The sequence below is a fragment of the Nilaparvata lugens genome, chromosome 7 (assembly GCF_014356525.2).
Source record: "Nilaparvata lugens isolate BPH chromosome 7, ASM1435652v1, whole genome shotgun sequence".
Lineage (NCBI taxonomy): Eukaryota > Metazoa > Arthropoda > Insecta > Hemiptera > Delphacidae > Nilaparvata > Nilaparvata lugens.
In genome coordinates, this window is record NC_052510.1 from 33,737,840 (window position 1) to 33,765,830 (window position 27,991).

Here is a 27,991-nt window from a genome sequence, read left to right on the forward strand (position 1 = left end):
ATCATGAAGATGAAATTTTCATTGATGTAAAGCAGATTGTTCAAATATTTGTTCGTAGCAATCATATAAATCATTTTTTTTATTCAATAATTATATAACATTTTTGAAATGAAAATAGAGAAAAAAATTGGACTGTTAATATAATACTCCTCTAGTACTGTAGATAATAATTCATTGATAATCATTTTTATAATACTCCTTGATAATCAAGGTATTATACTTACAGTTGAAGATAACAATTGTTCTGCATATTTGTAGTCTTCACTCTTTGGATCCAAATTGGCTAAATAGCTGATCAATCCAAGCCGATCTCTCATTGCAGTATAAGTCTAAAATAAAAATGATAGAATGTTAGATATTTATGTTGGAGATAATAATTCTATGAAATTATTTATATGATTGTAAAATAATATTAATTACAATCGAGTATTATTAAGTTATTGGCTATAGTCAAAGATTTATCATTGTACTTGTATCGCTCAAATGTTCAAATGATTTATTATTAAATTGGATTTCAGTTGTTCTTTTCATTTTAAACAATTAAACAAGATCAATCAAAATAGTTGGTTCAATAAATAAAGGTAGGGATGTTTTTATTCTGATTACTCAAGTCCTTATTTCTAGAAAAATCATATCTGATCAGAAAATTGTAAATGAAAATACTGCAGATACAGAGAAATAATTCGGATACTCAAGAATTCGCTTCGAAAATGTTATATGTTATTGTCACTATTTAAAAAAAATTCTAAATTAAAACTTACATCTAATATTCCCCTATCACATCGGATTGATTTCGCTATACTGAGCCTATGATCCATATTGTCTATGAGTCTGATATAAGAAACCAACGTTTCCTTTGGCGCTTCAAGCTTATACAACTTTTTCACAACATATTCTATCGGTAGAGCAGTCTTCAGTTTTGATCCACCCAGCCATTGCTGAAAAGAAACAAAGTTATAAATTGGATTTCCAATTAATTTTCAAATGCAACGATAACATACTCAAGATATCATCCACTATTCACTTTCAATTTTGTGTTATTGTTCATAGTAGAAACTTCGATCTTTCAACGTAATTCCTCTTGAACTCAGCTTTATATTTTGAGTGAAATCCTTATCAACAAAAGCCTATTTCTATTTGAATGAAATGCTTTGTATCTTTAGTGCTTCATTGTTCTTTCTTCTTATGATTGATGATTTGAGCATCAATGTCCCATCGAAAATAGTCTTATATGCAGATAGCAGATGATACCACAGTTCTTAATTGACATTCAGGCTGTGGCACTTTCTAAATCTAATTTGAAGGTAGTTCAAACTTGGTTGAATGCTAATGAGCTGCTTCTCAATGCAGATAAAACAACAACAATCACATTTGGGCTTAAAAGTAGATCTGCTTCCAATAGTACAAATAATAAGGCTCAGAAAGTTTTGGGAATCATTGTAGACCCTACTCTAACTTGGACCCATCACATTGCCAATCCGAAAAATAAGTTGAGCAGCAGTTTATTTGCCCTCAAACGTCTTTGTGGTGAGCTGGACCAGGATGGTATTCGTCAGGCCTATTTTGGCATTTTTCAGTCTCTTATTCAATATGGCCTAATAGTCTGGGGTTGTGCAGCACAAGCGCATGATATCTTTTTATTGCAGAAAAAGGCTGTCAGAGACATTGCCAAAGCTCCATTTCGTGAACATTGTAGAGAAATTTTCAAGGGATTGCGTATATCTCTTTTCATTATACATATTACAATGTTTACTGTTCTTGAAAGCTAATCCCGATAAAATGGAGTTGAGAAGTGCTACACGCACACACACATAATACTCGAACAAGTCAATGTTTGAATGTAACAAGAAGCAGACTCCACAAGACAGATCAAAGCCCCACTAATGCCGCAATCAAAATTATGAATGGACTGCCCTTGGAAATAAGACAACTTGATTACAAAAGGTTTATGTATTAACCTTACAGTTGTGTTGTGAGTGATGTTGTGGTACTTTTCCATAATTTATAATAATAAAAAGTGGTTGACAATTTCAAACTTGTGTTTTCGTTTCGTTTATGTATTAGAAAAATTTATCGTAGATAATCCCTTCTACTCTGTCAAAGAGAAAAAAATCTATGGAGAAAAAATTATATCCAAAGGATTTTGAAATAAATTAAAAATAATGTATATTTGTGAATGATTTGTATTATTGTATATTATGTAATGTATATTTAAATTTGAATCCAATGTACTACTGTGACTGTTTATTGTAGTGTTTTATTGACCGTTTTTTATTGTGCTGTATTGTATTGTGTTGACTGGCATATATGACAAATTGTGATGTACTATTGAGGCTAATAAAGATATTCTATTCTATTCTATAAGTTGGGTAGGTTTCAATAATTATATAAATATTATTTGTAATAATACTATATTCAATTTTAGTTTATTTATGATATTCTGTTAACTGGAACATTTGGATGCAATACAATAAACAGAACACGGTGGCATCAGGAGATGGCATCTGGACAGAATCAAGGTTGATGAGTATTTTTTCTCTTGATATTGAATAAAATGAAACTAATTTATTGATTCAATGATACACACTTATTCTTCATAATAATTAATATTGTTTTATTAGTATAATCTCAATATTAATTATTTATATATTTATTATAATTAAATTATAATGGATTGGATATATTATGGATGGAAATATTATAAAATAATAATTTATATTTATATATTCATCACGATATGTAATTATTTGTTCATCATAACTCAATGGTCCGGTACTTATAAATTTTCACTCTTTTACTATTATTGCTAGTGAATAGTAAATTCCAAAATATAGCTTACGAATTACAGTAACAGATAGAATCCACTAGTATAAGCATTGATTGTTGAAGTAGTGTACCTTGGTCATGAATATATTGTCGATATCACCCCATGCCTTCATCTGTGCATGCACTACTAGCGCAGTCCATTGGAAGAGTTTTTCATTGACGCCGTACTGTTGGCTGATTAGGAATGGCGAGTGGGGGTCATTCTTGGCCTTCGACCAGTGGTTCTTGCACAAATAGTGCAGGCAGTCAGCCACTGATTGCACCTCGGGAGCTCCAGTCGTCTGTTGCCATTCTAAAAACAACAACAACAAATAGAATTAATATTGTTCTTGTATACACTTAACAGTAAGGGCAATAGATAAGAATAATGGTATATGTTTAATTGAATGATAATGTTGTTCTTGAGTCAAATGAAGAAAAAAGTAGTTAAGGTGAAATGAAAATGATATTTGAAAATGATATTTTCATTTCTACATAATTTATTTTAGCCAAACCTAAGTTTCAATGCACAAAGGCATCATTTTTAGTGGTATTTTTTGGTTGGTCAGTCAAAAAAGATCACTGAAGATGATGCCTTAGTGCATTGAAATTCAAGTTTGGCTAAAATAAATTATGTGGAACTGACAATATCGTTTTCATTTCACCTTAATATGGAGAAATTCCACAATATCTCTGTTAATAATGAAAATTTTATTTAAAAAATAGTTTATGAATAAGTTAGAAAATAAAGTAATTATAAACGGTATATATTAAAACTATAAAAAAGTTACAAATGAATTAATTATGTTACATTGATATGTTGAAAATAGTCACACGTATTAATGAGAATCAGTTTGTTTTGAGGAATAGAAAAATTCTTAGAGAAATAGTCAGGACAAATCATTCAACTAGTGTCCTAATGTTAGTACTTTACCTAATAGCTTGATGAACCTTTCAACATGAAATCTATCTTTGTCTCCTGTAAAGTGATTTTGAACACAAGATGTTAATCGTTTCAACTGTCTTTGGGTATTCGATATTTGACATGTTATTTCAAACTGCTTCATCTGAAACAAAGTTCGACTCTTCAAAAAATATTGACAAGAACATTAATTCCAATTAAATTGTTTCAACAATATTTTAGTGTAATACTTCCTCAGAAATAGAACAAAGCCTTTCTTCATTTTTAGTATCTTAAGTCACAAGAACGGGAAGGGCCGTTTTGCAGGCGAGAATGATGTTTCTAGTCGAGACTAGAATTTCATTTGAGCACTGCAAAAGACATTCACGTCCGAGTAACTTACACTATTTTTTGTCATAATAACCTAGAAAATAATAATTAAGAAACAAAAAACATTACCACACGCATTCTATAAACATAACCTAGTTTACAAGTTTCGAATCAAGAATTTCTTGATTCAGATTTAGATATAAGTTATAGATATATATATATAGATTTAGATTCAGATATTTCTTGATCTCTAAGAATTTCTTGATTCACACACACACACACACACACACACACACCACACACACACACAAATCATGTTTTTGGCCTCAGGGGACGTATAGAAAACATGAAATTGGGGTACCTTAAATTTTTTTGGAAAGCAATACTTTCCTTACCTATGGTAATAGGGCAAGGAAATTAAAAAATATTTCAGTACTCCTTTGTATTGTTATGAAATGAACGTCTATTTCATAAGAAATTGAACACAACATTCAATGGCCATAATATGCATCGATGGAATATTATGGATTATATTTCTAAACCTGCATTGTATTCCAATGCATTAATTGGCCTCCAATCAATCATCCAATTGATACATCAATAGAATACAATAATTATTAATTATGGTTGTTTTTCTAAAATTCAGAAGAAAATAACGAATTAACTAATAAAAAGGAATTTAATTATGAATTTTATAGTTCCATGTCTAATACTCACAGAGGCATCCTTGTTCCTTCCTAGCATTCTGAAATAAAGCACAAAAATATTATCCGGAGGGAAATATCACTCACCCAATAATAAAACAAGCAGAAGTAATATTGGAAAGTAAGAGAAAACATATAGTTTTTTTGGCGAAAATATCAATATTATAAGTTTTATATTATAATGTCTATCAGATTTTTGAAAATAAAGAATAAGTTATTCAATTTCAATTGTTCCAAACGTTTATGACATAAAACTGTTTTGGAAAATATGAAGCATTTTTCACTTGTCCTACAAATGATTCAGGCCATTGGATTATTGATTTGAAAGAAGAATTATGGTCGTGCCGCTAAAATAAGCAACATTATGAGAGCCAAGAACTATGCCGTGCTATCACCCAACTATAGATTCTCCCATCAAAGTAATGAACAATACAGATTCTTTGGTATTTTTTGATAATCTATTTATTGTATAAATGAATAAGTAAATGAATGAATGAATAAAGAAGACATACACAAACTACTGTTATAGTGAGCTTTCCAACTGCAATATAAATACTAACGTGAGTGTATCAGTGAGATCGTTGATTTGCATTCTTGTTGAAAGGTAATGGATGTAATGATTTGCAGCGATCGGATTATTGGCCAGGATGTTATTGAATAAGCTCTTCTTCAAAGTTCTCATAAGGAATAATGTCACCTGCGGAAAATGAACAATAACCATGAAATACCAATCAATGTAACATTTTAGAAATAAAGTGAAATTTTGCAAAGAAGTTGAATTGCATTCCCTTGAGTGGCGCAGAACAAAGTTCGATGCTTTGTTTTTGTATAGTTGCATTTGGGGTTATTGAAAGTTGGTGATCAAGGAGTAGGAATAGGAGAGTACAGACAATTAATTCTGGTAATTATCAATTTCATTCCTACATGAGAGGTTTCAATTTCCCCTTGACTCAACTGGCATCAGACTTTCACACATAATTATTGATTTCTTTATAATCCCGTCTCCAAATTGTTCAACTGAAAACTTTAAATGAGAACCAGTATTAATTTTAATGTTTTCGATGTCAATATTGTGTTGCTCGCTCTTCACTTTTGCATAACAGTTACATTATGCGAAAGCTACGAACCGTTTTATTGTACGCAAAAAAGTCGAATGCTCATCAATTACTTGACGTTTTAAAGGTTTTATATCAATTATAATCAAACGAAATTATACATTATAAATTGATCACTTTTCAATTAAAGGAAGACAGCCATGTCTTCTTTGGTTTCGACGAATGTATTGAAAAGTATGAGATTAATTATTAGAATAAAATTCATCAATTATTATTAATGGTGCTAAAGTATTGAATCAAACCAATATGAATGAATGTAGATTCACATGTTTAATAAATCATAGGAAATGAAAAATTAAATTTCTTATTTGTAAAATAACAAAATAGTACCCTTTTTGAGATCTATTTAATATAAATTAACAAATTAAAAAACACAAATTGAAAACTATTTATAAATTATTTTAAATTTGCGTTTTTTAAATTATTTTATATTGAAAAGATCTCAAAAAGGGTGCCTACTATGGTGTTATTTTACTAATAAGAAATTGAGTAGCCCTGAATATAGACCTAAAAGTTAATAATATTTGTGAACATTTCACTAAAAATTACAGTTAATTTCATAATTATAGAATACAGTTAATTTGAACAGTCGAACACAAAAAGTAAATGGAGAACTCACAGCTAAAATGGCAGAACCATCACCAACATCAATAGCACAATTCAGTAAATTCCTTTTGCGATCTAATGTTCTGTACAGCTCCAATGAATAAGGTTGACCTAATACCATTCTTTGAACTGTACTTTTCTCTTCTATTGGATCCCAGCGATTCTGAAACATTTAAATTTGTTACATTGAGATATAATTAATCTAATGATGTGACAATTATTACTAAACCACCACTTGGAAATATATTTACTTAGTAGGCAACATCATTTCAGCATTGAGAAAATAAGTAAGTAAATAATTTAAAAGTTGAGAAAATAATGAATTTTCATATCATATTTCAATGTCTTCAAGAAAAAGGATAGATGACTCTTCTAGTGGAAAACTTATACTCATCTAGAGACAAATAGATTACAGAAGTTGGAAGCAAAGTTGATATAAAAAGAGCCCCCCCCCTCCCCTCATCCAATCAACTCACGATATTATTATAAAATATATGGTATATACAGAGTGGGTGAAAAGTCCGAGAACGGCCTAATATCTCATACACAAAGGTAATTTGACGGTGGATGTGATTGGGAATCCTACTAAAATTTGAAATACTATTTTAATATGACTTCAAGAAAATGAATGGCGAAAACAGCAAATCGATATCTCAAACCTATTAGAAGTTATTCACATTATTAATCATTACCACTTATGTATTTCATTACTGTTTTGCATGGTATTGATTAATAATATCTTCTGAACGGTTTGAGATATCGATGTGCGGTTTTCGCCATTCATTTTTTTCTTGAAATTCTGTTTCGAAATCATGTATTGCATGAGCACCTTCCTATTTAAAAAAATAAAGTTGCATTAAAAATGGCGGATCCAAGATGGCAGACCAGATTTTCTAAGTCATAGTAAAGTAGTATTTTCAATTTGAATGGGATCCCCAATCACACCCACCTTGGAATCACATTTTACTAGAAGTTCTGCGAACAGTAGACCTCGCTCATGAATACAACTCTCAATCTAATGAGAAGGGCCAGTAAGTACAGTATATTATTGTGAAGATTTAGTCATGTCATCTATTATTTTCTCCATTGAAAGTGCTAAAGACAGTGTTTGCAGGGACACCGGACTTATTAAGGAGGTACCTTTATAATTATCGTCTCCATATTCACAATATAAACATATATTAAAACTTTTCTAATAATTATGAGTAATCGGTCAACTGACGGAAAAATGGAATATGCAGTAGGTAATTTAGATGATAAATCATCTCACAGACGATGGTGAGATGGAAAATGATTCTAAATAAGATGGGTTTGTTGGTGACAAATGACAGGAGGTTGCTAATGATGTTTTTCATGAAAAGTGGATTCAATGCCTATGCAGAATGTTAATGCTCACAAATCGGTTTCCGATCTCATACCAAAAGGAAAACAAAAGACTTGACACTGTAGAGCGTCACAAAAATGCAAAAAAATGCATACAATACAATAATTATTGTACCTGATAAACTGAAAATTCAGTTAAAAAATAACTTAAATAATAACTGATAGTTATGAATAAAAGGAGTTGGAGATTAAAGAAAGGTTTATGATGTTAAATATTTTCTGCGAAATTATGTTAAATATGCGAAAAAGTAGGAACATGAGTTGCTGTATCTTCAAAGATACTTTTGAGGTTATTCTACGGTTTTTTAAATATTACAAAAAACCAGAGGTCTTACCAAAAATCGTTACACATACGTTTCTGCGCCTTGTTTCAAAGAACTTGCGTAAAAAATTTCATCCAAATCGGACAATAACTGCGACTGTAACTGCGGTACAAAACAAACAGACAAAAGCCGATCAAGTCGAAACTTAGACCTCAGCTTCGCTTCGGTCAATACTTAGCCGTTCTCATACTTTTTTCTCTCCTTTCTGCTTTGAACAGTATTGATTAATAATGTGAATAGCTTCTAAACGGTTTGAGATATCGATGTGCGGTTTTCGCCATTCATTTTCTCTTGAAATTCCGTATCGAAATCATGTGTCGCATGACCACCTTCCTATTAAAAAAAATGAAGTTGCATTCAAAATTGCGGATCCAAGATGGCGGACCAGATTTTCAAAGTAATAGTAAAGTAGTATTTCAAATTTAAGTAGGATCCCCAATCACACCCACCGTCAAATTACCTTTGTGTATGAGATATTAAGCCGTTCTCAGACTTTTCACCCACCCTTTATGTAATATATACAAATGGTGCGATTGAATAATGAAAATATTATTAAATGGAAAATTATATATTACTTGGATTTGACGCCTTATAAGTTTAACTTCTTCTTCGATTGGGATCTTTCCTTTCGTTTGCACTAATGGATCAAAAACCTGATCAGCCTCCAGCACTGAAAATAAAAGTGATTTTATTACCTAGAAACTTTCATACTAACCAATATATTATGGAATATACATGGATATTGAAAAAATTTTACAGCTGAATCATGAGAATGTATATTTTTTCAATTATGTTTCAGAAGAGTAGAAAAATAAATCAATAATTCTGAATCACAGAGGACATACATGATAGTTTCCTAGTATATTCACGATATAAGTTCCAGAGGGTCCGTATCACAGAGACAAGTTTTCACAGAGACAAGTAGTGTTTTTGAACGATATTAGTGTCACAGACACAAGTTTCATAGGAACAAGTATTCCTATAAATGGCAGTCTCACAGGAACAAGTTCCCATAGAGACAAGGTGAGTCTCACTGGAACAAGTAGTGTCACTGGAACAAGTAGAGGGATAGAGTCCCATTCGAACAAGTGGAGTGTCACAGAGACAAGGTCAGTCTCACAGGAACAAGGTTCGTGTGGTGTGTTGCCTACACATGAAGATGAAGGTATTCCATTTGTTCTAATAAATTGTGGATGTCATCTGTTTTTTTAATATATATACATATATATTATGGTGACATAAATAGAATAGAATGTCTGCCTTCATTCTTCTTAGAGAGCGAAGTTAGGGCGCAGTCGACCCTCTCTTACACTCAACTCTCTATCAAGTATTATAACAATACAAAAAAATAATATGATTAAAAACTAACAATAGTTAAGTTATCTACTTATTTAAAATAATAATAAATTTCAAATTATTGAAAAGAAAGAGAAAAAATGACATTGAAAATAATACATAACAATGCTGAATAATAGTATTTTCTGATACTTCATCACTTTAGTAAAAAATAAGACACTACAGAATACAATACAGTAGGCCTACATAGCAACTGAAGTGTTTGCTATACATTTCATTTCCTACTTATTATCACTATGTAAATCTCGAAGTGGATAAGTAAATTACATTATGATTTATTTAAATAGTAAAATAGAATCTTCCTTCAATCAACAAACAACTCTCCTTCAATCCACGTGACACACATATATAAATTGTCACGTTATTCTTTATTTAAATAACGATTAGCCTCCTGCTTGGCATCAGTCGGTAGAGCATGAAATATTTGATATAATTATAAAATTAGGTCGTGGCTTTTTAATAGAATATAGTCTCATTAAAATCTTTATAGGCCCAGATATGAGCTTCCCCTATAACTCTTGTAATTCATTAAAAAATAAATATATATAAATATGATACTTATACTATAGTGTTGAGGAATTAAAATAAATTGCACACCATAAACAATTTGATACATATATTAAACAAATAATGCAAAAAATAGATCGAGGCAAAAATATATAAAGAGCGATAAAAATATAATATAAATAAAAAAATAGAGCAATAATTGAAATCAGGAAAATATCACAGGCTAAACTTTATACTCTAGATTTATGGCACGAATCATTACCATGTGCCTTTATCTTAAAATCATATGCATCCTTTTGCATGTAGCTGCGATATGAGCTTGCTAATACTTGTCGACTTGGACAATTCAATTAAAAATAGGTTCTTTAAGATCAACTTGATAAATTGGCAACTAATAATCCAAATATATATATATATATATATTAAATTCTCTAGTACTTAGTAGATTTCTCTATATTGAATATATATTTTATCTCAGGGTGCAAGATTCGGCACCTGATGGAATAGGTAGAGCAATTCATCTAGTGAATTAGAGCTATAACAAACTATCGCAAATTATATTGCAAAAATTAAAGATCATATGAATATGTTTTAATAGCCTAGATTTTATACTTCTTTGATTCGATAGAATTTTCTGAAATGTATTGATCTATTTACTCCTTTAATAAAATACCTTTAATACTATATTTACTTGCGCAAGTACTTTTTTATTAAATTCTTAATTTATAATAAAACCCTTTCGACGAGCTAGCTTTGATTATTAGATAGATTCGAAGCACTAGGGCGCCCATCACTAATTCAATATTTATCACTCACGTGTCGAAAATCTTCTTATAAGCCGCCGATGTCGATCCAACTCCTGGTGGTCCTGGAATATGGTAGCCGGAAACGTCTCTTCCAAGGGGTTATAAATTATTTGAAATTGAAAATGACTTCTGCTTCACAAGAGCATCACAAAGTCCTTTAAGAAATTTAATAATTCAATCTAACTTTAGCTTTTACAATTTATAGCAAGGTATTACGCTCTAAAATATTTAGGGTCCTCTCATGGTGGCATTTGGCTGGCGAGTGATGGTTCTCCTTTCTCAATTTTACAAATCTTATTTCCGACTTTCAAATTAACATAAAATTTGAATATCTTAGTCCTCCACCATTTAGGTTCAAATAGATCGTACAAAAAATATCAAATTATTACTTAGGTTGTGTGTTTAATAATTTCTTTGCCTTCGGGCCATATCTATAACATAGACTATACAATAATTTAACATAAATCCCAAACATTTATAGATATATATATATATAATATATATATAAATATTTTTGAATTGGCATACTATTGCCGCCTATTAGCTGCTATTGTGCTATTGGTGCATGCAAATTTGATTCAGTATTCATGCGCCTGGTACCTCCTATTTCCTGAATACACTTAATTATTTTTATTAGGTTTTTTACTTATGCTCTCTACATGCTAGCTAATATTCTATATACTAATATTTATTTCATGCTTCCTAATAGTTAGCCACGTGATCATGTGTTCTTTCACATTGCATACTGTTTTGTTGCAATAGAGCTCTGCCAAGGGGTTTGGTCAGATTCTACGTTGCTCGATTCGGTCGATCGTTAGGTCGCCGATCACTGAATGCATATACCTAACCTCAATCTTCAAAATATTTTATATAATAATATATTTATTAGCAACAAATTCTTCCAAATCCTTTTTAGGTTTCTTGTACCGTTTAGCCAGAACAAGCTGATGCTATCTAATCTTAATTCTTATCTATTTGGCGATATTAGCCAGTTACTTTATTTCAGACCTATTAATACTTCGGTTAGGGATTTTTATCTACCCAAATTTCCGATACTTTACACGCGCCCCTGGATTTGAATTCAAAATATTTGAAAATCACAATGTTTTTAATGAAAATCCACCCTTCAATACATCGATATATACCATACTTTATTTATAAATTATACTCTCAGACTTTTATCACAGTTCGCAGATCTATCTGCTGCACCTCCTTTAGACCTCTATCAAATACAATAACAAATTCTCCTCCTCAACACACATAAAATATCATAAATATAATCTTCTAGACGCATTCCTCCTTACAACACCGAAAACATAGTATTTTTAAATTCGCCGCTCACAGGGCCGCCAACCTAACTACACACATTTCATGATTCTCACAATTGATTCTTTTCAGACAATAATTTCGATGTATAAAACTTCTGGGCTTATATTTTATAGTACTTCTTAGGTCTTAATATAAATAATTTTCTATACATCAGGTACAATACTTTTCTTTTGCTAATGGCTCTTTGGTTTTGGGTAACTAGCATTCACTTTAGGTTTTTTCAGGGTACAAACATGGCATAACTAACGGTAATAAATATAAAACATATAAATAAATATACTAACATTAATAAATATAATAAATAACAGTAATAAATAACATTTTTGGGTTATAATACTTCTTTTTATAATCATATGTTGAGCGCTACATTCAATTCAGGTGGCTTTGGCCAGCTGACTGCTTGTTCTACATTTATAATGCTTACGTCAGAACTGGTTGTCGAAACTCGCAACTAACCTAACTGCTATATTTTTTTCTCTTTAAAGGTAATTAACAAATTTTAAATATACTATCCCCGCTTGTGTCCTTTTTTATTTGATGTAACTAATTTAATTACATAATTAAAAGTTAATCTTTTGCTTGTTGCAGGCTTTGGATGGTTGGGAGAAATCAAAAATCTGATTTGTTGACACGAGGTTGCTTCATCAATATTAAATTTATTAAGAAAGGTTAGTAATTGGCTTGATAGTGGTGTTTTCCTTGATTACTTATCGTATTTATTTCAAATTCTGTGATATTTCATGTAGAATTGTTGTGGTTTACTTGCATCTTTTGGCTTCCTGCTTGTAGCTATACTGTAGGCCGGTTGGTTATCTGCTGTCCGGTTGTTGAGGCTGTCCTAATTGATAATTTATCCTTCATAAATTTAAAGCCCTTGTATCTTGTGTATTCTTTCTTCAAATAACTCCTTGTTCCTTTAATAATAATTTCTTTTAATTGATCCAAAGCCTTCCATTTATTTTCTTTCAATACTATCCACATAGTTTCTTTATAAACAACCCTTAATCATATCAGGAAACAGTTTCGTAAAGCAAGATTTTTTATAGGCCATAAACTTCTTCAATAATATTATCCCCTTCATTATTTCATTAACATCACAATTTTTAGCAAACATCACAGCCATTATAACAAACAATTTCACCATACAAGATTTCCAACAGTCAACAAATTCCTTCAACACTAACATGGTCTTAATTATAACCTCAATAGCATCACTTTTCAATATTATCACAGACATGGTAATCCACACAATACAATAAATCAAAACACTAATTAGTTCTTTAATAATATAGTCTTTCCACATATAATAGCCCGGTACTCCCATTTTATTAATATAATTCCTTATTTCTTTCACTCTTATTAACCACTTTCCATTCTTCATTAGTCCACCTTCCATTTCCTTGTTGCCCATGCATGAATCCATATTTGTTCTTTTAGTAGCTCTGTTTTTATCCCATTTCTTTGGCCCATTTTTCCAGTCACATCGCTGATTATCTGCTTTAAAGCGTATGTGCCGCGGATGCATGACGTCGGCTTCCTGTCCTCCTCGGTGTTGGTCCGGAATCCTCCTCGGGCTTTTAAAACGTGCATGCGGCCTCCATCGGCGCGCGCGGTTCCTCCGTTTCTTCTGCCTCCGGGCCTTGCGATGCATGTTCTCCCGAATGCCGTCCTCCTCGTCCTGATGTCGGCCGTCCGGTGTCCTCGGGCGCTTCCGTCTCCGGGCCTTGCGATGGACGCTCCTTTTGTCCGGTAGTCCGTCCTCCCTGGTGTCGTCCTCTTGGTCCTTGGTGCGCTTTGGTGGTGTCCCTTGATAGGCGGTTGTAGGTTCAGTGCACGGATCTGTTACATTTTTAATTTGTTCTGTATCCACCCACTCCTTGATTATAGCATGATCCTGGTGGCTGTTGGTGTTCTCCGGCGGTGAGGGATCTTCGGTAGGGAACAGGATGCTTAGTAGGGATTGATGCTTGCGGCTGGTTTTTGGTGCATGGTGGGCGGCGGTTTTTGGTGGTGATTTATCAGGTGTTGGGTTCTGTGTTTTTTGTTGGTTTAATCCTGTTGCATGCGCTAATGTATAATTTGTGCTTACTTGTTGAGGTGGCGGTTTGTAATTTCTGTTGTAATTATTCTGAGTGTGACTGTTATTTGAGTTTAATCGATCGCGGCCATCATAGTGATTCCTGCGGTTGCTCTGCTGGGCGTAATGGTTGGTTGTGCGATTTTGAAAATTTTCATTATTCCAGTTACCATTTTGCTTGTGCTCATAGCGGCGTTCGAAACGAGGGGCAGATCGGTAGCGATCATATGATACTGGTTCATAATTTTGGCTGTTATACTGATTACTTTTTGAGTTGTGTTGATTCCGTGTGTATCTTTGGTCTGAACGGTGGTTTGACATTGCCATCACAGACTGTATGCCATATAAATGATTTATCAGCTGTTTGCAATCAGTAATGGGTTGGGTGGCAAGTGCCATTCTAACTTGATATGGTAGTTTCTTTAGAATAATACTTGCTAATGCCGATTCGTTAATGGGCTTGCTCAATTGAGAATTTTTAAACTGTAGGGCAGTGACGAAAGTGGTACATGCACCGTCTAAATTAGGGTTGAAATCGCATGATATAATGTCCGCTAGCACGTCCAACTGTTTACTTCTGCTCCAATACTGTTCCAGGAAGACAGCTACAAACTCATCCAATGATGTAAATTCATGGGCTCTACTCCGAAAGAACATCAGGGGTTCGCCAATCAATAAACTAGTCAAACGAAGACGCCACATGCTCCAAGAGGTAGGTGCAAGAGTTTGTACTAATTTTATCTGATCAATGAATGGTTGGGTTGGCAGCCGTGGTCTGCAGAGTGAATTGTGAAGGTTTATGTGTCCAGGAAAAATCCAATTAAAAGTGTTTCAAGTGTAGTAAATCAGTATAAGTTGAACTATTCTCATATCTTGAGTTCTTTCTGAGCACGATGGAAGTATAAAAATAGTGTGGAATTCTGGTAGGACTTTGTTCTTAACGTAAATGAGTTTGATATCTTGTTTTGAGGTTAAAAGAAAGTAGTTGGACGTAATCCCGAATATCAGTCGGGGAAGGAGCTGATTGGACTTTGAACTCCCTGCCACAACATTTAAACGAAAAATTTACCGGTAGTCCAAAGTCAACAGCTGTCCCGTGCATGTACAAGCAACAGGTGTTCTGCGCAATAATGAGCTGTTATCTGCGGAGCCCCACAAAATAGTTCTGTTCGCTTATCAGCAATATTGTGCACCTCTCAAGCATCTATAGATATCACCTTTAAACAACTTTATAACTTTATATTGTGTACGAATTTAATCTTGAATTGGATCCAATTAAATTTTACTTTGGACTATCATGCAAAACAATAATCGTAATTAACTATTCATACTAAAGAGTAAATATTCTTCTGGACTATCATATAAAACAATAATTCTAGTTGATAAATACTCATCATTAATATTTAAAGTCGTTTCAGCCTATTTCTCATACTGTCAGATATATTGTATAAGTGTTGTTTTCACATTAGAGCAGTAGATAAGTATTACCCCTACAATGGAAGACAAATTGGACAGAATATTGGAAAAATTGGGAAAATTAGATACACTGGAGAAGAAGGTAGGAGAAGTAATGGAACAGTACAAGAAGGAGATGGAACAAATGAAGGAGGAAATTGGCCAAATAAAACAGAACTTCACTAGCTTGGTAGAAGAAAATTTGGAAAAAGAAAGAAGATTTAATATATTAATTTATGGAATCAAGGATAGCAGTTTCCAATCAATGTGTGAAGAAGTGATGAATGTTCTGCAGTTTTTGATCCCAGATGTGGACATTGGAAGTATAAGGGACATCTGGAAGACCAACAGGAAGAAGGAAAATTCACCAATTATTGTCAAACTAAATTCAATTATTGTCAAAAATAGCATATTAAGAAACAAAATAAAACTCTCACAGTCAGAAAATTTTAGAATGGTGAAAATCAAAGAAGACCTATCTCTGGTCATCAGAGAAAAAAGGAAAAAGCTATTTGCACATATGACTCGTCTTAAAAAGGAAGGAAACCAAGTTAGGTTGCTGAGAGATAAATTGAATGTGGACGGAAAATTTTTATCTTTGGTAGAATTGGACAAACAAGGCAAAACTCCATCTGAAGGAAAAAGAGCGAGAAGTGAAGAGGCTTCACCACCTGGAAATAATGAAGTAAACAAAGAACCAACTGGAATCGGAATGGTAGAAACGGAAATAAAGTACAGGAGAAAGGGGGATTAGAGAGATACTTCAAGAACAGTACTGATGAAAATCCAACATGGAAACAGGCAAAAAAGAGAATAAATAAAGAGGAGGACAAGAATGAGACACAGAACAAAGATGGAACTAATAAAGATTAGCAATTACATGAAAACAAAAATAGGACTACAAGAGATGGAAATATTTGTAAAAGCAAGATTAATGAAGATAGGAAATATTTTATTTTGGGAACACTCAATGTAAGAACGATGTTTGGAGAAGAGAGATTGATTGAATTTGAAGAGGCGTTAGACGGGCAGGAATGGCACATTATAGGACTTGCGGAAATTCGAAGAAGTTATGAAAGCATGGAAGAATGAAATAGCGGCCACTTATTCTGTCATTCTGCAGCCACCCGGGGACATAGAGGTACGGGATTCTTTGTTAACAAGAATATCAAAAATAATATAACACAGTTTATAGGGATATCCGACAGAATTGCGATCCTGAGGTTAACGATAGGTAACATCAAACTATTTGTGATTCAAGTTCATGCTCCAACTTCGGACAGCGCAGAAGAGGAAGTCGATCTGTTCTACGACATGTTGGATAATCTTTTGAGCTCAAAAACAACTGGAGAGAAAGTAATTATATTTGGAGACTTTAATGCAAGAATAGGAAAAAGCAGGCTTGGAGAGAACAGAACAAACGGAATCTACGGAGTTGGAGTTAGAAACGGGAGGGGAGAAAAACTGTTAGATTTTGCACTCTGCAATAATCTAAAGATAATGAACACGTTCTTTGAAGGTCAGTTAGCGGACAAATGGACATGGAAGTCTCCACTAGATACTGTACATGAAATAGATTTCTTTATAGTAGAAAAATCTAATAATTTGATAAAAAAGCTAGAGGTGCAAAAAAGGCTTGACTTCGATACTGACCATAGATTATTGATGGGAAAATTAATAATGCCAAAGAGGAGATATTTTATTAAGAAAAAACAAATAAGAACAACCGATTTGAATGAGCAAGAGTTTGTCAGGAATCTGACGAGAGAGATGAGTAACAGAGACCTCTCAGAGAACTGTTCAGTTGAGGAAATATATGAAGGAATAGTAAATTCAATTTTGGAAGCAGCAAGAAGTCTAAACAGAGTTCGTCAGCATGCTGCAAGAAGGAGCAATAAAGTATCTGAAGAGACAAAGCAGCTGATTGAAGAGCGAGAAAGATTGAATAGAATTTTGAACAAATCAGAAGAAGAAAAGAGGAAACATCAAGATCTCAGAAAAGAAGCTCGGAAAAGAATAAGGAAGGAAATAAAGAATTACGAGGAGAATGTAATTAGAACAATAATGGCCACTTCAGAGTCTACAAAAAGCATCCATAAACTAATAAGCAGTGTTAAGAAGAGATGGATACCAAAGTTGGACACAGAAGATGGAACATCAACAACGGAAAGAGGGAGGATATTAGAACAAGTTACATTGTTCTATGAGAAGCTCTATGAAGAAGGAAATGGAATGGATCATCAGACAGAAAGAAGGAACACTAGAGAAGAGGAGCCAGAACTTCGAGTGCCAGATATATTGGAGCAGGAAATAAAACAAGCCACCAAGCAACTGAAAAAGAACAAGGCGCCTGGAGATGATGACATTACAAACGAAGTGATAATCTCTGGGTTGGATGTGTTAATGAGCACTATAAAATTACTTTTCAATAAAATACTAAAAGAGAAACAAGTGCCCTCAGCCTGGAAAAGAAGCAAAGTAATAATTCTATTCAAAAAAGGATCTCGCTCGGATATTAAAAATTATAGGCCAATCACTCTAACCTCGGCTCTGTACAAGATATTCGCCAGCATAATCAAGAACAGAATAATCAACAAGATCTACGAAAACCACCCCTCAGAACAGGCCGGATTTAGATCAGGTTACTCCACAGCGGATCAATTACAAGCTGCGAACCAAATAATTGAGAAGAGCAATGAGTATAAGATGCCTTTGTACATAGGATTTGTAGATTTCCACAAAGCATTCGATAGCCTTAAGCACTGCGAAATTTGGAATGCACTGGAGGAGTCGGGTGTTGAAGTGGAAAACATTGAAGTATTGAAAAGCTTGTATGAGGATAATGAAATGTACATCGAGTTGGAGCAAAGAGGAAGGAGTATTAGAGTGAGGAAAGGACTCAAGCAAGGATGTCCATTGTCACCAATAATCTTCAATTGCTGCTTGGACTATGCTTTTCGCCGTTTAAGTTGGGAGAGCAAAGGCTTGTGCATAAATGGCTATCAACTAACCAACTTAAGATTTGCAGATGATGTGATGTTAGTGGCAAAAAGTGCGGAAGAGATGAAAGAAATGTTTGTTGAACTTATAGAAGCCAGCAAGAAAATTGGTCTATGTCTGAATGCAGGCAAAACAAGAGTAATGACGAATTCAGACACGGAAAGAATTGATGTTACAGGTGGTAGAATAGAATATGTGAATGAGTATGAGTACTTGGGCCAACTGCTTTCTTTTGAGAACCGAACGGGAAAGGACGTGAGTTTGAGGATAAACAAGGGTTGCAAAAAATATTGGGCACTGAAGAAGATATTCAAGGGCGACTTTTCGAATGAGTTGAAAGCCAAATTGCTTCTGAAATGTGTTTATCCAGCTATATTATATGGTGCTCAGACTTGGTCCCTGACGGCTCAATCAGACAAGAGATTGGAGACAACGCAGACGAAGATGATAAGGAGTATTTTGGGACTGCGACTGCATCATAGAAGACGAAACACAGACTTACTGAAGCAGGTGAAGGTGAAATACCTACAAAAAGAAGCTCACCTGATAAAATGGAGATGGGCCGGCCATGTGGCAAGGATGACAGCAGAGCGATGGGCGAAAATATGCATGGAGTGGATACCACGAGATCGGGCCAGAGGAAGAGGACGTCCAGCGTGCCGATGGAGAGACGAGCTCACCCAAAGAGTTGGAGATATGTGGCCGACAATAGCCAGGGACAGAAAGAGATGGGAGAAAATCATCAAGAAATTGTAAATTTGTAAATAGTTATTGAAGTTACTGTCAAGCTGCCAGCACAAAATATCATTACCTCATATGAGAGGCTTTTGTTCTATTTAGAATGTCAATAAAGCTTTATTATTATTATTATTATTAATGAATGGTTGAGGTTGCAAATGGTGATCAGTATTATCAAATTTGCCCAGTCCTTGCAATATACTATGTGAGTTGATGTTATCTGCTTGAATCCCTTGAGGTCGTTGTTGGATATGATTTTCTAATGCTGTTATTTTTTCCTGTGTCATCTGCCATTGGCTATTATGTGTAATTTTATTAGCGTTTATTTCTTGATCTAATTGAGTCAGAGTGGATTTTTGAATTAGTAGAGTTCCGTTTAAAGCTTTACAGGTTTCTGTGTTTTGATTGATGCTACCTTGCAGTTGGTTCATTTTTGTGGACATATTAATCTGTTTATTTTGTATTTCTTTAATACTGTTAATATTTTTGTCAACTGTAGTTGTTAAATTTTGATTGGCAACGGTAATTTGTTTGTTGATTTCTTGATGGCAATCGGCCTTAATGTTATTTGTTAAATCCTGAATGGGTGTAGTGATTTGTGTGGTTAGGTTATCTATCCTTTCGTTGAGTTCACAGGTAACCGTATCCAACCTTTCCGATAATCCTGCCGTAACTTTATCCTGACTTTCTTTCTGTAGATTTATCATTGCTTTTAATTCTTTCCTATGATTCTCTACTTTAGTCTCAATAGTATCCAACCGTCGTTCTACTGATTTTATAGCGCCTGCTGTCTCTTTCATGCCCTGTTCCACTGTTTGTTTATTTGCCTCTTTAATTGCAGCATTCTCTTTTTTAATCTCCTGCATCATATTATCCATTGTGTTTTGTAACATAATATTGAACATACTGCTAGTTTGTTCCATTATTACCTTTTTAAATGGATCTAGCTCTGTGACTGAAAATAGACTTTGTTTGCTCAGATGTGACTCGGCCTCTGGAGATGCGGGTTCTGCAGGCTGCTCCTCGCCCCCTTCAAAGTTGATCTCTGCTATCCGTTGATTCAATGGTGTGTCAGCGGCGTCGATTCGAGTGGATGATAGAGGTTGCAGACCTTGTGGATCGAAGACTATCGACCCAACACTTCCTGGTTCCCTTTCTTGTGGCGTATTGGCATCTACCATGGTGGGGTTTGATGTGCTGGGAGTCGACAATGTGGGATCTGTGCAACCGCCGTACATATATGAAACTTCAGAATTTGCGGGAGTGTGATTCATTGTGTCAAATATGATAAATGCTAATTAAAAAGTGATAAATAATAAGCAAAAATGCTTAAAAAAGAGACACAAACCGGGACTTACAGTGAAACAGTTATGTGCAAAGTGTTTGGATACTCAAAGACAAGGTATTTATACTTAAGTTTTTTATAATGCTCTAGCACCCCCAATGTTTAGTATTAATTCTTGACTAGTTTACAGACTGTGACTTATTTTCCAACCGGCTTAAATACATAATATATTCTTGACTAGAAAGTAATAGCAGTTTAGGCTTATAAAATATAATCTCTCTCTATAAAACATATATTTTTTACAATAACAATAATATAAAATTTTCTTTAAAACATATAATTTCTCTTTATTTAAAGCTATTGATTCCCCAAAAAGTAATACAAATTTTACTTCGCCTGTTTTCCTCAATACTCGTATAAGTTATCTATAATTTCATTATCCATCCACGATAAATTTTAATATAACTAGACTTGTCTTTCAATATTATCTTCAATATGGGTATTGACTTAATTTCAAATAATTATTCAATGAGCTCGGCTCTCATCATCAGTCCCACGTTGGTACGGCATGTTTTATGTCACATTATTCTTTATTTAAATAACGATTAGCCTCCTGCTTGGCATCAGTCGGTAGAGCATGAAATATTTGATATAATTATAAAATTAGGTCGTGGCTTTTTAATAGAATATAGTCTCATTAAAATCTTTATAGGCCCAGATATGAGCTTCCCCTATAACTCTTGTAATTCATTAAAAAATAAATATATATAAATATGATACTTATACTATAGTGTTGAGGAATTAAAATAAATTGCACACCATAAACAATTTGATACATATATTAAACAAATAATGCAAAAAATAGATCGAGGCAAAAATATATAAAGAGCGATAAAAATATAATATAAATAAAAAAAATAGAGCAATAATTGAAATCAGGAAAATATCACAGGCTAAACTTTATACTCTAGATTTATGGCACGAATCATTACCATGTGCCTTTATCTTAAAATCATATGCATCCTTTTGCATGTAGCTGCGATATGAGCTTGCTAATACTTGTCGACTTGGACAATTCAATTAAAAATAGGTTCTTTAAGATCAACTTGATAAATTGGCAACTAATAATCCAAATATATATATATATTAAATTCTCTAGTACTTAGTAGATTTCTCTATATTGAATATATATATTTTATCTCAGGGTGCAAGATTCGGCACCTGATGGAATAGGTAGAGCAATTCATCTAGTGAATTAGAGCTATAACAAACTATCGCAAATTATATTGCAAAAATTAAAGATCATATGAATATGTTTTAATAGCCTAGATTTTATATTTCTTTGATTCGATAGTATTTTCTGAAATGTATTGATCTATTTACTCCTTTAATAAAATACCTTTAATACTATATTTACTTGCGCAAGTACTTTTTTTATTAAATTCTTAATTTATAATAAAACCCTTTCGACGAGCTAGCTTTGATTATTAGATAGATTCGAAGCACTAGGGCGCCCATCACTAATTCAATATTTATCACTCACATGTCGAAAATCTTCTTATAAGCTGCCGATGTCAATCCAACTCCTGGTGGTCCTGGAATATGGTAGCCGGAATCGTCTCTTCCAAGGGGTTATAAATTATTTGAAATTGAAAATGACTTTTGCTTTACAATGCATCACAAAGTCCTTTAAGAAATTTAATAATTCAATCTAACTTTAGCTTTTACAATTTATAGCAAGGTATTACGCTCTAAAATATTTAGGGTCCTCTCATGGTGGCATTTGGCTGGCGATTGATGGTTCTCCTTTCTCAATTTTACAAATCTTATTTCCGACTTTCAAATTAACATAAAATTTGAATATCTTAGTCCTCCGCCATTTAGGTTCAAATAGATCGTACAAAAAATATCAAATTATTACTTAGGTTGTGTGTTTAATAATTTCTTTGCCTTTGGGCCATATCTATAACATAGACTATACAATAATTTAACATAAATCCCAAACATTTATAGATATATATATATATATAAATATTTTTGAATTGGCATACTATTGCCGCCTATTAGCTGCTATTGTGCTATTGGTGCATGCAAATTTGATTCAGTATTCATGCGCCTGGTACCTCCTATTTCCTGAATACACTTAATTATTTTTATTAGGTTTTTTACTTATGCTCTCTACATGCTAGCTAATATTCTATATACTAATATTTATTTATGCTTCCTAATAGTTAGCCACGTGATCATGTGTTCTTTCACATTGCATACTGTTTTGTTGCAATAGAGCTCTGCCAAGGGGTTTGGTCAGATTCTACGTTGCTCGATTCGGTCGATCGTTAGGTCGCCGATCACTGAATGCATATACCTAACCTCAATCTTCAAAATATTTTATATAATAATATATTTATTAGCAACAAATTCTTCCAAATCCTTTTTAGGTTTTTTGTACCGTTTAGCCAGAACAAGCTGATGCTATCTAATCTTAATTGTTATCTATTTGGCGATATTAGCCAGTTACTTTATTTCAGACCTATTAATACTTCGGTTAGGGATTTTTATCTACCCAAATTTCCGATACTTTACAAAATATATAATTTGCATACAGTATGTAAATAATGTGGTGACATCATTTGATGCCAGCTTTAAACGTTTCTCCTGTGGAGAAAAAATGATGAATTTAGTGGACTGTTTAGTGGATCCTAGACATTTAGATTCAAATCTACATAAGATTTGATTCCCCTTTTCATCCAGGATATTTGTAGTTTCTTAAAATTTCGATTTATTGACCGAGCGAAGTGAGTTCTAAGATTCAAGTCGACAGCTTTGCATTTCTCTTTATGTTTATATGTTCCGCAATTACGGCGAAACGCAGCAATAGATTACCATGAAATTTGACAGGTATATTTCTTTTTAAATTGTGCCTTGACGTATATACAAGGTTTTTGGAAATTTTGCATTTTAAAGTTAATACAATAGGTAAAGTCTCCTTCGAACGCCAATATTACAGTAAAAATCAGAATATAATCATTCATCATAAATCAGCTGTCGAGTGGATTTTTAATTGCATGCAATTAATATCTCAATGTAACTTAGTAAAAAATCAGCTGTCGTGTTGACTATTCATTGCATGCAATGACGCATGCAATTAATAATGGAAAGTAAACATAGTATTTTCTCTCAACCTTTATCTGCTTTCAACTCGGGCTGACCTGTTGCCACTGTGCTGAAGGAGATTAGCTTTTGATGTTAGCATATTTTTGATACACTAACCCCAACAGCCATTAGCCGTTTTCACACCGACATCTTGCCGACACAACATACAAACAGGATTTACTCTTATGGACAGTATGAGACGAGGCTGTGTTTTATAACTGCGCGAGGTCTACTGTTCATAGAACTACTGGTCCAGGATTAAAATTTCGTTTTACCAAAATCATCAAATATTTAATAATTCAATACAATGATACATGTACAAATGTAAATCTGACTAGCACCGAGGTAGAATCAATTTAATCTTAAATAATTTGAAATATATTTCAAGTTGTTGGGCTTCATTTATTCATTGAACACCTATTTTATCATTATGGGTTATCAGAACCTATTAGAATTATGTAGATTGCCTTTAATGAATAAATTGAGTTCCATGTAAATGTATTTCTACCAAACTCCAAAATAACTATTTCAATGTGACTTTTAATTGTTCAGTCAATATCAAATAATTTTGATACTGCAGTAGCTTATACATAAGTGATATCAATGTAAGAAAGAACAGATTATACTTCTAGACGAATGAAACAATATTAGAAAGATGTTATCCAAGGGTATTTGAATACACCCCTGACTATTACCATAGCCACCTCTAATACAAGGCCCCGGCCTACGATATTGCAACGTCGCAGTGTAGGCCTAGAATCTAATACATGATTGGTGAAAAAGATCAGCTGATATTTTTTTAAATCTTTTTCACCAATCATGTATTAGATTCTAGGCCTACACTGTGACGTTGCAATATCGTAGGCCGGGGCCTTGTATTAGAGGTGGCTATGCTATTACTGTATGGGAGTACCACCAGTAATTTATAAGTTTTCAATTCAACAAAAGAGTGGTTATAGATAAAATAGTGTACTCAACGGTTATAATCTTCTCCTATCTGTATTTTTTTCTTCTTATTATTTTTCATCTTCTTCCTTCTTCTTTTTCTTCTTCCTCTAGCTTTGTCCGGCAAGGTCTTATTTGTTTTTGTATTATCAAGTCCCTTTTGTATAAGGTACCAAGAACAATAACAGGGATATTTCCAGGGCTCTAGAGAATAGTAATACTAATTCCCTTTGTCCTTTTGCTAAGTTGAAACGTGTAGCAACGTGAGTTGAAATGTATAAGTTGGCCTAAATTTTTGAAGGCTGATCTTCGAATTGATAAAATGACGACCTTATGATCACAAGCAAATCCCTAAGAACATAATGGAGATGGAAACTATTCCTTTTAACAGAATCATGTTTCCTCATCATTATCACCATCCTCAAATGATACGAGTCGATCCATTCGGCGTATTCACGCCGATCCATTTGATCTAGAAATACCATCATATAAATATTATGGTAACAATGAAGTGTTTGCAGAAAATCTCACTGACACTGACTGTACAACTGTGAGATTAACTATTCTAAGTCAAGGACTCTAAGACTCTCTGTTGTGAGGCCGGGTGACAAAATTATTCTCGAGTGACGTTTTCATGTGAAAATTTAGATTTTTCCCCCCTCACAGGTTTTTACCTTGGGCTTTATTGTTCTAAAAAAATTGTGTATCATTTTGTTTTTATATATATGTAAATAATGTGTGTGTATGTTGAACAATAGAAAATTTGAATAATCAAGATTGATATCCAGTTCTTCAAACTGAAAAATAGATGCAGACGTGGATAACAAAAAAAATAGACATACAGTACTCCTCATATGCACAGTTTCACAATTCTGTAGACAAAGTTAGAATAAATCAATAGAACAGTTAATTTCAATACTGCCATGTACTATGAAAAAAAAATCAAAATGGTACTGGATCAGTAGAACAAGTAGAATAGCATAGGACTTTAAATATTTTTATGTTCCGCATTTACGGCGAAACGCGGCAATAGATTTCAATGAAATTTAACAGGTATGTTACTTTTTAAATTGCGCGTCAACGTATATATACAAGGTTTTTGGAAATTTTGCATTTCAAGGATAAAACAAAAGGAAAAAGAGTCTCTTTCAAACGCCAGTATAACAGTAAAAATTAGACTATCAGCTGTCGAGTGGATTATTGATTGCATGAAATGACACATGCAATTAATATCCCAATGTAATTTGGTAAAAATCAGCTGTCATATTGGCATGCATGGCATGCAATATTGATAACTCAAAGTAGGTAGCTTGTTATTTTCTCCCGACTTTTCTCTGTTTTCAACTCGGTAAGTAGGTACTTCAACTCGGTATGATAGTAGTTGTTTACAACAAATTATTAGAATTCTAATTATAATAATTATACTTAATATCAATAATTATTGACGATACATTTCAAACAGCCATTAGTGGCTTACACATCGATATTTCGCCGACACGTCATAACCCTGATGAAGGCTGTGGTTTTTAACTGCGCGAGGTCTACTGTTCACAGAACTACTAGTTATTTTTCCAACTGAATAGTTCAACAAATTCTATTGGGAGACATCAAAGGGAAATGCAAGGTGCTGCATTGTGATAAAGTCACGTTCGGCAGACGCCAGACTGTTTTTTCGATGAAAATGGAAAAAGATGCTCTGTTGTTTCCCTGGGACAACGTTGCAATATGCACTCCCTCAACATGGTAACACCAACAAACGTTGGGTTGGGCAGATGGTTATGATTAATAGTGATATTAAACTATCAAAAGATCTAAGTTAAAGTTAAAGTACCTAACGGGAAACATTTGAGTTGTTTCATGGAATCAAGGCATTGTAATACTGAATGAGTATTTATAGTTCTATAAAGCAAGGCCTTTTGGTTCTAATACCCGAGACCTCAGTCTGCAGATTGTTGTTATGGAATGCAGAAAACATCTTTCACCAACCTTAGACAATAAATGCTGTTTCAAAAGATTAAAAAGATAGAGACATGCCGCTTCCAAAATCTATGGATATGGAATCTATATACCTTAGACAATAAATGCTGTTTCAAAAGATTAAAAAGATAGAGACATGCCGCTTCCAAAATCGATGGATATGGAATCTATATATATATATATATATATATATATATATATATATATAGTACAAAAACCATATGCTACCGTACATGAAGTTCTATAGGCTACATTTTTGCATCTCAGAAGTGTGTGTTTTTTTATGAAGAGGTTATAATGCTGTTACAAGACTAATATTTTCGAACGGCCGTCTAGCATAACGGTAAAACGCTAGCTTATGGAGCGATGGATCCTCGGTTTGATTCCCGATTCTTCCCAATTTTTTTGTTCTTAATTTTTCCCCTCGAAACGTATTATTATCAATTATTTTTTGAAGGAATTTGTTTTCATTACAATTGAACTTGGATTTTATCAAGTAATTATTTTTAATGTAAAATTTTGCCACCAGTACAAATGAAATAGACATAGTATTCATGCTGTAGGCCTATCATTGAATTTCATGAGAAAAACATGAATAGATCACAATAAAATAAGTAATAATTTATATTCTTCAGTTATAATGTACTATTAGACACAAATTTGCAGTGAAACGAGTATTTTAGGTATTTTGTTTGGAATTGGGACAACAAAAGGCTGCCTGATTCAAATTGAGGAGGATCTAATCGATACTAAAATTTATTGATGTATTGGAAAAATCGATATGATTCTGTGAGGTTATCAAGTATTATGTCTTCTTCAGTTTTCTGTACTATAATAAAGGAAAGAACTGGCTTATACACGTAAAGAATTGGGAATTATGTTTGACGCATCATCACGTCTGAAATATACTCAACTGATTAATTTGAAATTTTGCATGTAGATTCTTAACTAACCGAGGATGGTTATTTATGCCTATTTTCAGTTCTTCAAGATTTCATTACGTCAAGTTTTCAATTTGCCATGCTTCCAGTTGTTGTATAGAAGCAGCTGAACATTTCTTTTAAAAGGGACATTAGATGATAGGTATGATTGGGGATCCTATTCGAATAAAAATAACTGATTTTCTGTCGCATCAAAACTGCACCGATTTCTCAAACCGTTCAAAAGTTATTCTCATACAAAGATACTGATAAATC

The 27,991-nt window shown here is 33.2% G+C and overlaps 1 protein-coding gene across 3 annotated transcripts in view; it reads right to left on the reverse strand.

Annotated features, from left to right (window-relative positions):
* Positions 1 to 27,991, reverse strand: part of LOC111050447 (spermatogenesis-defective protein 39 homolog) — a 40,868-nt gene that overhangs the window by 1,699 nt on the left and 11,178 nt on the right. For all 3 annotated transcript variants that reach the window (XM_022336765.2, XM_039432588.1, XM_039432590.1), the window contains 8 exons: positions 8,743 to 8,837; positions 6,475 to 6,624; positions 5,301 to 5,437; positions 4,754 to 4,781; positions 3,740 to 3,872; positions 2,898 to 3,118; positions 762 to 938; positions 225 to 329 (listed from right to left, as the gene is read on the reverse strand). In XM_022336765.2, the coding sequence (XP_022192457.2) occupies positions 225 to 329; positions 762 to 938; positions 2,898 to 3,118; positions 3,740 to 3,872; positions 4,754 to 4,781; positions 5,301 to 5,437; positions 6,475 to 6,624; positions 8,743 to 8,837 (1,046 nt within the window). The remainder of the gene's footprint in view (positions 1 to 224; positions 330 to 761; positions 939 to 2,897; positions 3,119 to 3,739; positions 3,873 to 4,753; positions 4,782 to 5,300; positions 5,438 to 6,474; positions 6,625 to 8,742; positions 8,838 to 27,991) is intronic.